The 15,602-nt window shown below is 40.2% G+C and overlaps 1 protein-coding gene across 2 annotated transcripts in view; it reads right to left on the bottom strand.

Moving 5' to 3' along the window:
* The window catches only part of LOC124615086 (armadillo repeat-containing protein 5-like), a 186,947-nt gene that overhangs the window by 93,865 nt on the left and 77,480 nt on the right, over nucleotides 1-15,602 (bottom strand). For both annotated transcript variants that reach the window (XM_047143000.1, XM_047142999.1), the window contains exon 8: nucleotides 10,100-10,332. In XM_047143000.1, the coding sequence (XP_046998956.1) occupies nucleotides 10,100-10,332 (233 nt within the window). The remainder of the gene's footprint in view (nucleotides 1-10,099; nucleotides 10,333-15,602) is intronic.

The following is a 15,602-nucleotide window of genomic DNA, read 5'->3' as shown; positions in this document are numbered from 1 at the left end:
TATAATAAAATAAGCTTGTTCTGAATCTGTTAAGTGGCTAACACTGTCTCCATATGGAGAATGTTTGAAACAATTCAAAGAGATGAAAGCTGTAGTGGAATCAAAGGAGACAAAAACAAAAGTTTTGTTCTCAAAAAAGAAAAACAGAAAAACACTTGACAAAACTTCCAATCAGTCATAGTCTGATAGAAATTTAATCATGGGCAATGCTTCAGCTGTGCAATCTGATAAAGAAAACACTGAACGTATTTTCTGCAGTGGTCATTTCTGTGAAGACTTACATACAAAAATCGGCACAGTGTGTGGAATGCTATCCTTGGACTCAAATGTTAACTTGAAAAAGAACTTTTCTATGCCCTGACTTAACTTCTTTTGCAGAATGCAGAAAATGTTGGAGAGGCAGTAAGGAAGATAATATTATTACTTTAGCTTTTACCTGTTCTGATATTGGTCAATATTAAGTCTGACTGTCTCATTTTAGGACACCAATTCTATATCTCTTCAAACTGAACAATGGAAAATCCATGCTGGAATATAACAATATGAGAGAATGAAAGTTGCTACTCACCATACAGCGGAGATGTTGAGTCGCGATAGGCACAATAAAAAGATTCACACAATCATACCTTTTGGCCATTAAGGCCTTTGTCACCAGTAGACACACATACGCACACGCACACACACACTCACACAAGCGCAACTTGCACACACGTCTGCAGTCTCAGAGAGTGTAGTTTCAACTCTCTGAGACTGCAGACGTGTGGGCAAGTTGCACTAGTGTGTGTGTGTGTGTGTGTGTGTGTGTGTGTGTGTGTGTGTGTCTACTACTGTCAAAGGCCCTAACGGCCGAAAGCTATGATTGTGTGACACTCTTCAAATTGACTTGTTTGGGCTTTTCCTTTTTTTTCAAATTTACATCTATTACGTGTCAGGTAGCATGAATATAATAAATAAAATGTAAAGTATAATGATTTCATGTAGATTTCCAATTAACAAACGTACAGTTATACGAAATGTTGTAATATAAAGTGGAGTAAAGCGAAATGATGCTATGAGGTCCACCCACCACTGGTATCAGCTACTTGCCTCATCCATGAAGCATGGGGGCAGTCAGCCTCTCCCATGTATCCAACACCATGTCTGAAGGCTGATGTTGGCCACTGTAAGCTCATATGTCGCTTCATTTTGGCACACAATTTTCCAATGAGATTCAAGTTTGGCACTCGAACAGACCAGTTGATCAGGTCGACATCAGCCTGTTGTGAAAACCATTGCTGAATGATTCTAATCATGAGCCGGTGAGTTATCCTGTTAGAAGTCGATCACTTCAATGGGACAGCACAGTGAAGCCATCATATTGCAAGAGTGCCAGGGTGCTATCACTCACAGCCTGCATATGTCATATACTCGTCTTTCTCGCAATGTATTATCATGTTCGTCATACCTCAGCTATATTTGTCATACACTTGCAACACATCAACAAACAACAAAATGTGGAAAAAGAATGTTATTGAGGGGACATGAATCTTAATAACTACTATGGAAATTCAGATACTCAAATGCTGCCATGTAGCTACCACATAACTATATAGTTCTGATCTTATTCAAGGCAGAAATATTCTGACGTTTCAAACAGATAAAACTGTTATAGTGTATATATAAAACAATATGTGGTGATAACACTGACATGATAAAAGTCATGGGATAGCGATACGCTTATACAGATGAAGGTAGTATAGCATACATATGGTATAAAAGGGCAGCATCATATGTGTTCAGGTGATTCATGTGGAAAGGTTTCTGATATGATTATGGTTGCACAACAGGAATTAACAGATTTTGAATGCAGTAGTTGGAGCTAGCCACAAGGGAAATTCCATTTTGGAAATTATCAGGAAATTCAATATTCTGAAATCCACAGTACCTAGAGTGTGCCGAGAATACCAAATTTCAGGCATAACCTCTCACCAAGGACAACTCAGTGGCCAATGGCTTTCACTTAATGATTGAAAGCAAAAGCATTTGCATAGAGTTGTCAGTGCTTACAGTCAAGCTAAACTGTGTGAAGTAACTGGAGAAATCAATGTGGAATATACTACAAACATATCAGTTTCCACAGTAGTGTGAAATTTGGTGCTAATAGCCTTTGGCAGCAGATGACCAACATAAGTGCCTTTGCAAGCAGCGCAAAATCGCCTGTAGTATCCCTCCTGGGCTCATGACCATGTGGGCTGGACCCTAGATGATTGGAAAACTGTAGCCTGATCAGATGAGTCCTGATTTCAGTTGGGAAGAGCTGAAGGTAGGGTTCAAGTGTGGAACAGACCCCATGAAGCCATGAACCCTAGTTCTCAACAAGGCACTGGGCAAGCTGGTGGCGGCTCTGTAATGGTGTGGACTGTGTTTACATGGAATGGACTGGGCCCTCTGCTTCAAGTGAACTGATCACTGACTGCCTATGGTTATATTCAGCTACTTGGAGATTATTTGAAGCCATTCATGGACTTCAAGTTCCCAAGCAACGATGTAACCGAAAGAGGGGTAAATTCAGAAATTGAAACAACCCAGATTTTTCAGACAGTTTACATGGTTACAGAAAGGGGAGGTTACAGAGATCCAGAGTTGTTTTTTTTTTTTTTTTTTTTTTTTTTTTTTTTTTTTTTTTTTTTTTTTTTTTTTTACAGAAAATGAATGTGTCCCTGAGATATGTCATAAGATGAAGAGGAATTTTTGGCCAGTTTGCAATAGACTAGAAAAGTTAAAATTTCATAATTGGTCAGAGAGATAAAACTCCCCCTCCCCCCCCCCCCCCCCCCCCTCCAAAAAAAAAGAAGAAAGACACCATTTCAAAAACTTTTTGAGAAAAACACCTACAACAGACAGTTAAGAATGGATATTGATTCTCAGTTGAAGTGGTGTGAACACACAAAGGTACTTGCAAACAGAATGTCATCAGCATGTTACGCCCTCAGAATCCTATCATCAGTGTGTAACATGCACTGTCTTTTAGTTACATATTATTCATATGTACACTCAATTCTTAGCTATGGTATTCTTTTTTGGGGAACAAACACACAAAATATGAACACAAAATTTCAAACTCCAGAAAAGATCCATAAGGATAACAACCAAAAATTCTAGTCAAGCTCATTGTAAAGATCTGTTCAAAACACTGTGGATTTTAACTGCTCCATGTGAATACATTTACCAGTCAGTTGTATACATCAAAAATAACATTGGTAATTACTGCACAAACAACTCTGTCCAGGAACATGCAACAAGAGATAGAGTCAACTTACCTTTACCAAGAAAAAATAGACATAATACTCAAAACAGAATTTTCTACCAAGGAATAAAACTGTACAATAAATTACCAAAATAGATTAAAGAAATTTCAAAAATACAATTATTTAAAAAAGCAGCTAAAATGTACCTGTTGTGAAATACATTTTATACACTGAAGGATTACTTTGATAAAACAGAGTAGGGGTTTGATAAAAAAAAATGTTTCGCAAATAAATAAATAATAATAATGATGATGGTTATAAAACATCCAACATTCCATGTATCACCTTCACTTAAGCTTTTTTTCCTCTTTTTTCCTTTCTAGAAATATTTACCCCCAAGCTATGCATAGCTCAATTCTAACACCTCTTCCTCTTTCTGAGCTCAACATCTCACTCATTATGGAGGGATGCTGACTCAGTTTTTCAGAATAGCAAATGGGAAGTTGCGGTACACAAAATGGTCCAGAGATCACCAATGTGTGTGTGTGTGTGTGTGTGTGTGTGTGTGTGTGTGTGTGTGTGAGAGAGAGAGAGAGAGAGAGAGAGAGAGAGAGAGAGAGAGAGTAGTGAGTGAAGTGCTATGAAACAATGTGTGTATAGTGTGTGCAGTGACTGATAGTGAGATATGAGTAAACAGTGTGGCATTACATTATTTAATAATTTATTTGTAAAAAAAGTACTGTATACCAGGAGTAAATCTAATGATTGTCTCTAACTATAAGTCTGTAAATATATGTGCACATGAATTAGCTTATTTTAAATTGATCTAAACTTGTAAATACTTTGACATGTCCTATATCCTTGTAAAAAGATATCTATGGATGAATAAAACTACTACTACTACTAAACCATCCCTGTTGAAAATATATTAGGCTACTATAAATATGATTCAGTCATTTTCAAAGCTCCATATTTTCCAAACTATTACACACACAAATATGGTTGATGAATGAATGAAACTGTAAACTCACCAAGTTTGCATTTTACACTCTACAAATTTTCTATGAGTGACTACCTGGTCACATGAGACACGCCGAAGCAACTTTTAAGTTGATTCCATACCTATCCTGTCAATGTTCATCACAGCAGCACTAATGCATTCTCTGAATTTTTCCAGTGTCTGGTCAGCAGGGGTATGGAAACTTGGTCTTTATTGTACCTCTTAAAGAAAAAGATACAAGATGTTAGGTCAGGTGACCTGGGGGGCAAGGGAACAGAACCACACCATCTTCACCACTATGTCCAATGCAGTGATGCTGCATTTTGTCATTTAGGTAGTGGTGAACAGTGATGCTCCAATGCAGGGGTGCCCTATCTTGATGGAAGATGAAATTCTGAGAATCAGTAGTTAGTTGTGGACACAACCAGAACTGCAACATGTCAAGGTAAGAGGTAACTGTCGAAGTCTTCTCAAAGAAGAAAAATGGCCCATACAGCAATGTCTGTGATGCTGCACAGAAAACATTAACCTTTCATGGAAGTCGTTTATTAGGCATTTCATACGGATCTTCAGTGCCCCACAATCTCACATTGTGGCAATTAACCTTTCCAGCTAAATATTTTGTAACAGATAAACTTCTCGCATATTCCAACACACACAAAATCTTTTCTTCCTTTGTCACCATTCTGTCAAGGCACTGCACTTGTAACACTAACTGATGGACACAACGCAAACTCTTGTGTGTTTATGGTTCTGTTCGCGCAGTGATCATATCTGTACATCTAATACTTGGACAATATAGAAATCTGAAAATGAATTAATCATTTATAGTAGCCCTTTATTAATAAATAGTGATGGCAAGAACACCTCGTTCCTTTGATAATATTCTCAAAACAACTAGACTCAGTTATCATGATACTATTACAATAAAATGATCATCAAGTTAAACAGAGATAGACACAAAAGTTGACAGTCAGTTTAGTGGATAAGCAACTGGTAATATCATTCATCACAAACAGAAGCTATAGTTATTTAGCTAAAAAAAAAAAAAAAATGCATAGGAACAATGGCTCAAGATCAAGTCACGTAATGGCTGAGTGCTCTACAAAAGTATATACTTTTCAGCATAATCTTAGGTAGCTGTCATCATCCATGAAAAAAATATTAGAAAGGATCTTCAGAAATCTTATCTACTTGGTAATGCTTTGTAGCATTCATTACATTCAACTTACAATTATAATACAGCAAAATAAAGAACAACTCATACAGTTTTATTCATATACCTGTGCGCACAGGTGCGCCACTGTTTTCTGTGTCTTCAGTCAGAAAGTGCTAGTAAGAAAGATGGTGAATAGTGAACAGAAAGCTTTTTGTGTCTTATACTTTGCAAGGACTGAATGTATTGTTACAATGAAACATGAGTTCCATATTATGTTCCATTGTAATCCTCCCACTGATGATAACATCTGTAGATGGTATCACCAGTTTGAAGACATCAACTGTCTATGCAAAGGGAAGAGTATGGGACAACCAAGAGTAAAGAACAAGTTGAATGAGTATGAGAGACTTTGACATCTTTGTGGTGTCCAGTATTCTGCCGCATATCAGCGTCATTCTTGCCCAGTATTTTGATGACTTCACTCAGTATCTTCATTAGTGCTATCTGAGCCTACCCCTTGAGTGGAAAGGGTGCAGTATTTACACCAGTGGACTTCCCCCTCCATTGTCACTCCCAGGCATTCTCTCTGAGGTCCACGCCCACTGGATGCAGTCTTGGGCATTCCACCTTCAGTTCAGTGCACCTGCTGGCAAGAAGACATTCTGTTTTCAGTCCAGTGTGACTCTAGGTGTTCCATCTGCAGTCCACACCCACTGGACATGTTCTTAGGCTTTTCGTTTTCATTTCAGTGCACCCGTCACATGCTGGCATTCCATTTTCAGTTAGGGGCAGTTCTAGGTGTTCCCTCCACGATCTGCACCAGCCGAATGCAATTTTTGGCATTACATCTGCGGTCCAAAGTTCCTGGAGCTCCATCTGGGGGTTTGTTTCCCATATCCACACTTTTCATTTCTGTGGAATGCTTCTGTTAGCCCCATTGCATTTTCAGCAATCCCAGTGCAGGATCCCCGGCTCTACTGAGTTGATGCCCAGTGTCACAGTTCGTGAGATTTTCATCACCTGTATCTCTACTGATTCTCACAACATTGTCGAAGTGTCTGGGGGGCTGTGCCAGAAGCCTCGTTTCATCATAATTCATGAAATGATTGAGTTCCAGAAACTGCTCAGGAATGGCTGATTTAGTTGCCTGTCTTAGTTGGGTGTGTCTTTTATGTTCTTTGCATCTGATGTTCACTGTCCTGGTTATTTGCCCAAAGTATGACATGCCACGTAGGCAAGCTATATGATAAATTCTTGATTTTCCTAGTCCCAGGTCATCATTTACATTCCCCAATCTTGCTAAGTGGTCAGAATACACACCTGAAATTGTGATTCCAGAGAAGCCCATTGATTTTGGTGGAAGTAGATCCCACATAGGGAAGATATGCTACAATCTTTGCTTTTAATCTCCTTTTGGGTCATGTTTCAGAGTGTCTTCTGGATCTCTTTGGTGGTGTATCCATTACAGCAGAATACTGACCGCAGGTACTCTGTTTCTGCTGCTAAAACTCTCTGGGTCTGACAAGTTGCGTGCCCTGTGGATCAACGTCTTCTTCTGTGCTAACTTGTGGGTATAAATCAATGTGTGTGGGTTTGCGATACACACTGTGGCCAAATGACCCAATTGCCCTTCTTTTGATAAGCATATACAAAAATGGCAGCTGGCCATCCTTTCCAGTTTCATGGTGAACTTAATACTTAGGTGGCATGAGTTCAAATGTTCAAGAAACACATCAGGCCTCTCCCTACCATATGGCCCGATCACAAATGTGTCGTCCTCACACGTGAAGAAGCATGTGGGTTTATAGTTAACTGTCTCTAATGCTTCCTCTTCAAATCTCTCCATAAATGTATTGGCAAACATTGAAGACAGAGGACTGCCCATGGCTACAGCTTCTGTTTGCTTGTAATATTGACTCCCGCACAGAAAATAAGTGGAAGTCAGTATATGCCTAAACAGGTCCAACAGCGTGTCATCAAATTTCTCAGCAATCAGTCCCTGTGAGTCTTTCAGTGGCACCTTAGTGAACAGGGATACCACATCAAAACTGATCGTAGTAATAGATTCTATGATATGTTGTTGATTAGGGGACTATTGGGGAATGTGAAAAGTGACTTGGGACTAAGACAAGCGGGAATTTTCATATACCTTTCAAATGTGAAATGTCATACAGTGGTCAAACAACCAGAAGAGTTGACATCAGATGTAAAGAACACTGGAGGCACATCCAACTAAGACAGCAACTAAATCACCATTGCTGAACACTGTCTGGAATGCAAACATTCCATGACTTATGATGAAATGAGGCTTCCAGCACAGGCCCTCAGAGATGCTGACGGAGTTGTAAGAGAATCAAGAGATAAAGGCAATGGAAAACCTCATTAACTATGACACTGGGTATCAACTCAGTGCAGTCTGGGATCTTTCACTGAAATTGCTCAAAACAATATGGGGACAGCAGAAGCACTCCACAGAACAAAGAACTGAACGAGTGGACACGGTAGTAACCCTAGACAGAGCACCAGGCACAACAGACTGAAGATGGAGCACCTAAGATTAGATCAATTGGGTGCAGACTGCACAAGGAACACCTAGAACTGCATCTAACCAAAAACAGAATGACAGCACATCGACAAGCAGACCGGGCCAAAAACAGAATGCCTAGAAACACGTCCAGTGGGTGCAGTCCACAGATGGAACACCCAGAACTGCACTGAACCAAAAACAGTATGCCAGCGCACCGGCAGGCACACCAGACCGAAAGTGGAATGCCTAAGAGTGCATCCTGTGGACACAAGCTGCAGAGGGAATGCCCGGAACTGACTATGGAGGGGGAAGGCTGCATGTATAAATACTGGTCCCATTCCACTCAAGAGGTAGCCTCAAGTAGCACCTGAGGAAGATGAACATTCATTCTATCATACAAAATTTTGATCATTTATTCATGATGGCAGTGCCCAAAAATCATCAGGCAGACATTAGTTGATGACATGGCAATTAAAACCAATAGAAACAATACATTGGGCAGGCAGGCTGAACATTTGAAAGCCATTTTAATTAAATATGCAAAATAAAATTGCAGTAGGAGCACATTTGTCAGCACATAAGCATAGAATCACAAACACTGAACAGTAATATGGAGATCTTGCATAAAACCAACATGGCAATATCGCAACGTGCTGGAGGAATTAGAAATTTATATGGCCAAAACAGAAGAATCTGACAAGATTATGAACACCAAAAATGAATTGCATCACGACAATTACTTCAACATTTACGATGGTTATCTCTGAGGCACGATAGCTTCATTATTCCACAATCATCAGGGTAATTTGTTCATTATGTAAGTTTGGTTTGTACAGACAGCTGCATGCAGCAGCACACACAAACACACTTGTGCGGCTGTCAGCAGTCCCTACTGCATGTGGCATACTTTTGCAGCTACTTTCTCCGTTTCCAAAACAGTGTCATTGTTTTGAAGCTTCACTGTTAATATCTAACATTAATTCCTAAACGCTAACATTTTTTCATTAGTCTATCTTCAAAGCATGCTAAATTGTCAAAATAAACAACTGTTGTAAGTGAAGTTTCAACATAGGGAGTTGTGTAATGCAGATTGACTGACTTCATTAATTTAGCGCATTCTGTTTCATGTAACACAAAAAAAAAAAAATTCTCACGCTGCTACTTTACATGTGTATATTTTTACTTACAACATGTCAAAATTCATATTTATATTTGTTAACCCAATAGACTCTTAGATGCATCAAAAGGAGACTTTGCTTGAGGAACTATAAAATTACAAAAGTGACACAAAAATTTAATTTTTTTGTTTGTTTTTTTATTTTATTCTTAATGTTTGAAAAACTTTTTCATAGTCACAAGCCATGTGACTGATAACTTCCCTTACAGCATCATTTGTACATTTTCTGTAGTTTATCACTGCATCTTCATGTTTTTGGACAAACTGTGCCTTGCAGCACTATGCATGGCTGCTATAATTTTTTGTATTATAATTCCCTTTTCTGCTTTTCTCAGTATGCACCTAAAGGTGATTTGCTAAACTTATGAAAACCATTATCAACACCAACAATGCAGTGTTTATTTGATTATAATAACAATGATCACATCATGTCCTCAATCACGAAAAACTGTGTGTGTGTGTGTGTGTGTGTGTGTGTGTGTGTGTGTGGGTGGGTGGGTGGGTGGGCGTTTGTAAGTTCAGAGAGAGAACATTGTACAAAAGTTTAGCAACAATATCTGTCTTGTGTGTATAGTGTCAAACATTCTATGTCTCAGCTGCAAGGCATGTGATTACCTTTACTTCTTCCATTGTTTGTATTCTATGCAGAAATACGTAGATATGTTCTTCCACAATATTCTTCCAGAAGCAATTTCAGTTTTAAAAAAACTTTTACAAAATGCAAGAATGCTTAATACCTTGCCATACACCTACCGAAGCCATACCAGCCCTACAAAAGCCCCAGTTATTAAACTGATTAAATGGATATGGTACCTGTGTGAATTTACTTCAGAAATTCATTATTATTTTGTGACAACTACTAACAAGGAAGCTAAATAGAAAGTTTTATATTTGATAATGGATTTTATATTTGATAACAGATAAAAACTCAATCTAAAGGTGTGATATATATTTGAGTATTAAATCCTGTGACATATTTTTAATGAATGTATTATAACTGTGATCTCACCTTATTATACGAGCAAGAATCTTGGAAGCACAATGCTGTGCTGTCTCCATCTGCACAATGTAATCTATCAGTGTTTCAAGAGTAGGTGCTAATGCCTGTCCTTCAGACAGTGAGTCCATATGTGAAACTCTTGAAAGCAACACAAGGATATAGCCCAAATCATTACCACTGCATGGGAGAGGTACCTCTGGAGGTCCCATGTCAGTATCACTATCAGCTTCACTGTCTTCAATCTGAAACATTTTGGAAAATGTCTAATTTTTATTTATTCGTAACATGTCAAAAAAAAAAACAACAATAAAATGTCAAGGCATAAATCATCAGAGCTGTTTGTAAAAAAATCAAGAGCTCACTATAATGATTTTCAGAAAAACTAAAAATAGTGGCCAAGAATATAAGAATTATTTATCAGCAAGAGTTCTGCACATTTAGATTAAAGGAATTATACTCCTATGTTTTGTAATGTCATCAAGATCTTCTAATTACTTAAACTATGTCATCAGGAATTACCAACATGTGTGACTTATCCTTATATCACATTTAATAGGCCAGCTCTTCTTCTTTTTATATATAAAGTTGAACACCAAATTGACAACAAATAAAATACAGAGAGCAAACACAGGAATCATCTGAATAATAATGATCAACAAAAAACACTGACTAAATGGACAGAAGAGCTTGATGCCAGATGGAGAGGTGTAGCAGAAAATTGAGTCAGTAAAAGATACAATGAAAAAACGGACTGCATTTTTCTGCCATAAATCAAGATCACCAGCGACTAGAATAATTAACAACAATTCAGAATAATTAACAACAATTCAACTACTTCGGGGAAAATAAAATTAAAAATAATTAGCCCAATTCTACATAGAGTATGCAAAATTACTTGCCCTTCTTCTAGCAGCAGTGTAACACATATTTCTGATGGAGCAAAGCATTCCTACTGACTGAAAAAAATCACAGCCATTCCTGCCTTCAAGGAGGGTCATCAAACAAAACTATAGGCTGATCTGACATCAGCCAGTTGCAAAATTTTGGAACATGCTCACATTTTATGACATTTCTGGAGATCGAAAATCTCCTTGTAGGAATCAATATGGGTTCCGAGAGCAACCGCATGAAACCCAGCTAACTCTGTTCATCCATGATACCCAGAAAACAGTAGATACAGGTGCCTGGATAGATGTCGTGTGCTTGATTTCTGGAAGGCAATCATACAGTTTTGTACTGCCACCTAACGAACAAATTACAAGCTTACGGGGTATGATATTGTGTGAATGAACTGAAGAGTTGCTCAGAAACAGACCACAGCAAGTGAGTCTCAACGGAGAAAAGTCTTCAGAAGTAACTTCTGGCATACGCCAAGTGAGTGTTACAGGACCAGTACTTTACACAATGTATATAAATGGCCTAGTGTATATGGCAGCAGGAAAAAATGGTAAAAAATTTTATTGTATTCTACTTCCAACATTTTAACTACTCCACAGTACTTGTGGCTGGCTCCCACACTATTATGCTGAGCTAGGGACAACACCATGGTATTGCTGAGTGAGAGACGCCAACTTTTTGCCACAAACCAACCAATGAGAGCACCGCATGCCATCACATGAGGTATCATTTTACATGTGGGAAAAACATCCTGGATGCCCACCTACTACCATCCCATCATGTACAAAATTAATATTTTCCTGCCAATCCTATGGGCTGGCAACCATATCGATGCCTAGTGGTTTTCTGCCATGGGCCACTTTGCTGTTTGCTCTAGATGTTCCTTCGTGTTAGGCCGTGAAGGTTCAATTAAGCATGCGAGCACTTTATATGGCCACAGGCCGCTACATCGCACCGCCGCCGCCGCCTTCACCACCCACGATACAGATGCCGACACTGCCACCACCTCCATGCGCAACCACATCCGCCGCTAAGTGATATAAGTGTCGCTGCAATGCATTCTGTTAGTTAATGACTCCAGTAAACTTCTGCCAAGGGATCTTTCCACTGCTTAGAATTGAGCGAGATCTTTTTTTTTGTGGACATCTGTTCAGTCTCAGTTCCAGTTTTGTAACCAAGCCTCTATTAAGTCCTCACTAACCAGTGGAGACAACCAAATTGGCTACCGATGATGCAACTGCGGCCCTGAATCAGACTGATCACATTACATTACTGCAATAGCAGATAAAACACCCTGTCACTTGAAAAAATAGAGCTACAGGGATGGCTTAATGCGATAACTCGCAAATGTGAAGCCAGAGCTGCTGAAAATGCACCAACTGTGGGCAATTCAAGAGCCCCTAAACTTTAAACAGAAAAATTAGTACCGGATATTGTCAGTACGATTCCAGTTCTAAGTTTTGTACCTTCTTTTGCTTGAAAGCCAGGCAAAAATGTAACAACATTTTTGCAAAATGTCAGGGACATGGGACATGCACATGGCCAGACCATTTTTGTTAAATGACACAAAGCTGAAGCTTTAAGGCAATGCGCGAACTTATGTTGAATCATTAGATGCATTGCAGAAAGCACCCACTTTTGAATTCTTGGCAAAGGGACTAGCAGAGCACTACTCTGACATGCGTAGGTGTTAGATATTATTGTGATCGGTTATGAAGATAGAAGTTTTGAACCAGGAACAGCATCACGAGAAAAGACATAAGTAGTTACCTGAGAGGAAAGTTTGTGCATTAGCACCTTTGATAAAGAATCAGTTGAAAGAAAAGTTGACACATTTGCCTGAGTCAGAGCAAAATCTTTAGTATCCAATTTTCAAGGAATATGCATGGTTATACGAGGAAAGGCAATACTTGTCAGCAACTGATCTCATACGACACAAAATTCCCACAGGAGACACTAGACCAACAGCGCAGAAGCCATACAGTTTACCCCATCAATTACAATATATTGTTGAAGATATTATTCAGTAGCAATTGGCTGCAGTGATAATTCAACCCTCTGCAAGTCCTTGGGATAGTCATGCCAAAAAAAATCAATCAATAGGGAGAAAACCTACCGTCTATGTGTCGATATGAGAGCAGTAAACAAGGATACCACACCCAACACACTGCCACGTATCGACAAGACTTTAGACAAGTTAGGAAATTGCAAGTACTTTACCACATGCGTTCTGGATATCATCAGATTCTAACCGCACTACAAAATAGGCCTAAAACTGCTTCTGTGGTCCCATCGGATTGTATGAATTCTTACGGATGCCTTTTGGTCTAAGAAATGCGCCTGCCACTTTTCAAAGAATTGCAGACTTGTTACTGAAAGGTTTAAAGCCTACTACGTGTCTTGTGTATCCTGACAACATTATAATTTTTGCAAAAACAATGGGAGGACATGCTGAAAGATTAAGAAATGCACTATCTAGGTTGCAAAGTGCACACTTGAGATTAAAACTCGAAAAATGATCCTTTGCACTGTCACAAGTTCAGTACCTGGGCACATCCTTAGTTCTGATGGAGTTAAGTCAGATCCTAAGCTAACTGAAGCAGTAGACAATTTTCCGGACCCAAGAAAGGTAAAGAATTACAATCTTTCCTAAGTTTAGCCAATTATTATAGGTGTTTTGTGCATGATTATGCTACAATAGCAAAGCCTTTAACAAAATTACTAAAGAAAGATGCAGTATTTGAATGGACAGATGAGTGTAAAGCATCAATGAGGAAAATTACAAAAATTTTGACTAGTCGACCTTTACTAATACATCCAGATTTTGAAAACTCTTTTATTCTTCCAACTGACATATCAGATTACACTGTCAGAGCTGTTTTAAGTTAGCAGTATAATGGTTACACCTCCAGTGAAATGAATTCAGCAGAGATTAATTACAGTACTATCGAGAAGGAGTTGCTAGCTCTCATGTTAGGATCAAATTACTTTAAGAGTTACTTGCATGGACATCAGTTTACTGTGGTTACAGACCATGCTGCTTTGGTATGGACATTCAGTTTAAAAGACCCTTGTAGTTGCTTCACTAGATGGGCATAAAAATTGTCAGGATATGATTACACAGTTCGGCATAAGTCTGGCTGCCTGCACAGCAATGCCAACAGCTTACGCAGAAAGGTGAAGAGTTGCACAAACAGATTATGTTTCCATAGAAGAACTGATGGTGGTGGTGGTTGTTGGGATGTTTAAAGGGGACTAAACAGCGAAGGTCATCAGTCCCCCATTCCAAAAATAGGCGAGACATAAATTTGCGGAGCAGGTAAAACCCCAAGAGGAAGGAAACTCCCCCCCCCCCCCCCCCCCAGGCACTGAAAGAACACAAATGCGGCAACGAACACTACAGACAAGAAGAGTACAGATAAACACCAGACAGAAAGAAACAGAAGAAAATAAGATGGCCGGAGACTGGCTGACTGACCAGGAGAACAAAAAAAAGGGAAAGAGTCAACCATCCGACTACACACTAAAATCTGCAACCAAATATGAGAGACTCGAGGACAAGAGACACAGAAAGGGAAAGGTGCAGGACCTCCCTAAATGGAACCATAAAAAGGACTACCACGGATAAAATTTAAAACATCGTCAGCCATGGATGCATCGTCGCATAAAACCAAAGGCAAAGTGCCCGGGAGATTAAAAGACTGCCGGAGGGTGCGCAGTCGGGGACACTCCAAAAAAATGTGGGTGACCGTCAGCCGGGACCCACACCGACACGGGGGGGGGATCCTCCTGACGCAAAAGATGGCCATGCATCAGGTAGGTATGGCCGATGCGGAGCCGACACAGGATGACAGAGTCCCTGCGAGAAGCCCGCAGGGAGGACCGCCACACATCGGTCGTCTCCTTAACAGCCCGCAGTTTATTCGGGGATGTCAGGCCACGCCACTCATCAGCCCACATCCCAAGCACCTTACAGCGCAACACCAACTGCTGATCACGAGCCGGGAGGCCGATCCCCAAAGCTGGGGCGTCGATCGCCCCTTTGGCCAGCCTGTCGACACGTTCGTTCTTCGGGATGCCAACATGACCTGGTGTCCAAACAAAGACCACCGACCGACCAGAGCGGGTCATGGTGGAAACAGACTCCCGAATAGAGGATACCAGAGGAGAAGAGGTATAGCAGCGGCCGATGGCCTGGAGGCTGCTCAGGGAGTCACTGAAGATGATGATGGACGTACCTGAGCAGGAACGCATATGCTCAAGAGCGCGCAATATGGCCACCAGCTCTGCAGTAAAAATACTGCAGCCAGCCGGCAAGGAGTGCTGTTCAACATGGTCAGCATGAGCAAAAGCGTAGGCAGTGCGATCATCAACCAGGGAACCATCAGTGTAGACAGTCTCACAGCCCGAAAATGAGGCGAGGAGCGCAAGAGAACAGCGACGGAGGGCCACATGCGGAACTGAGTCCTTGGGTCCCCGTGCCTAGTCCAGACGGACAGATGGCCGGGGCAAACACCAGGGAGGCGTTGGTGCACGGACCCGGAAGGGAGGCAGAAGAGGGAATGAGCCCACTTCTGACAGCAGGGACTGGACGCGGACAGCTATGGAAAGCCCA

The sequence above is a fragment of the Schistocerca americana genome, chromosome 1 (genome assembly GCF_021461395.2).
Source record: "Schistocerca americana isolate TAMUIC-IGC-003095 chromosome 1, iqSchAmer2.1, whole genome shotgun sequence".
In the NCBI taxonomy this organism is placed as follows: Eukaryota; Metazoa; Arthropoda; class Insecta; order Orthoptera; family Acrididae; genus Schistocerca; species Schistocerca americana.
This window is presented reverse-complemented; position numbering and strand designations above follow the sequence as displayed.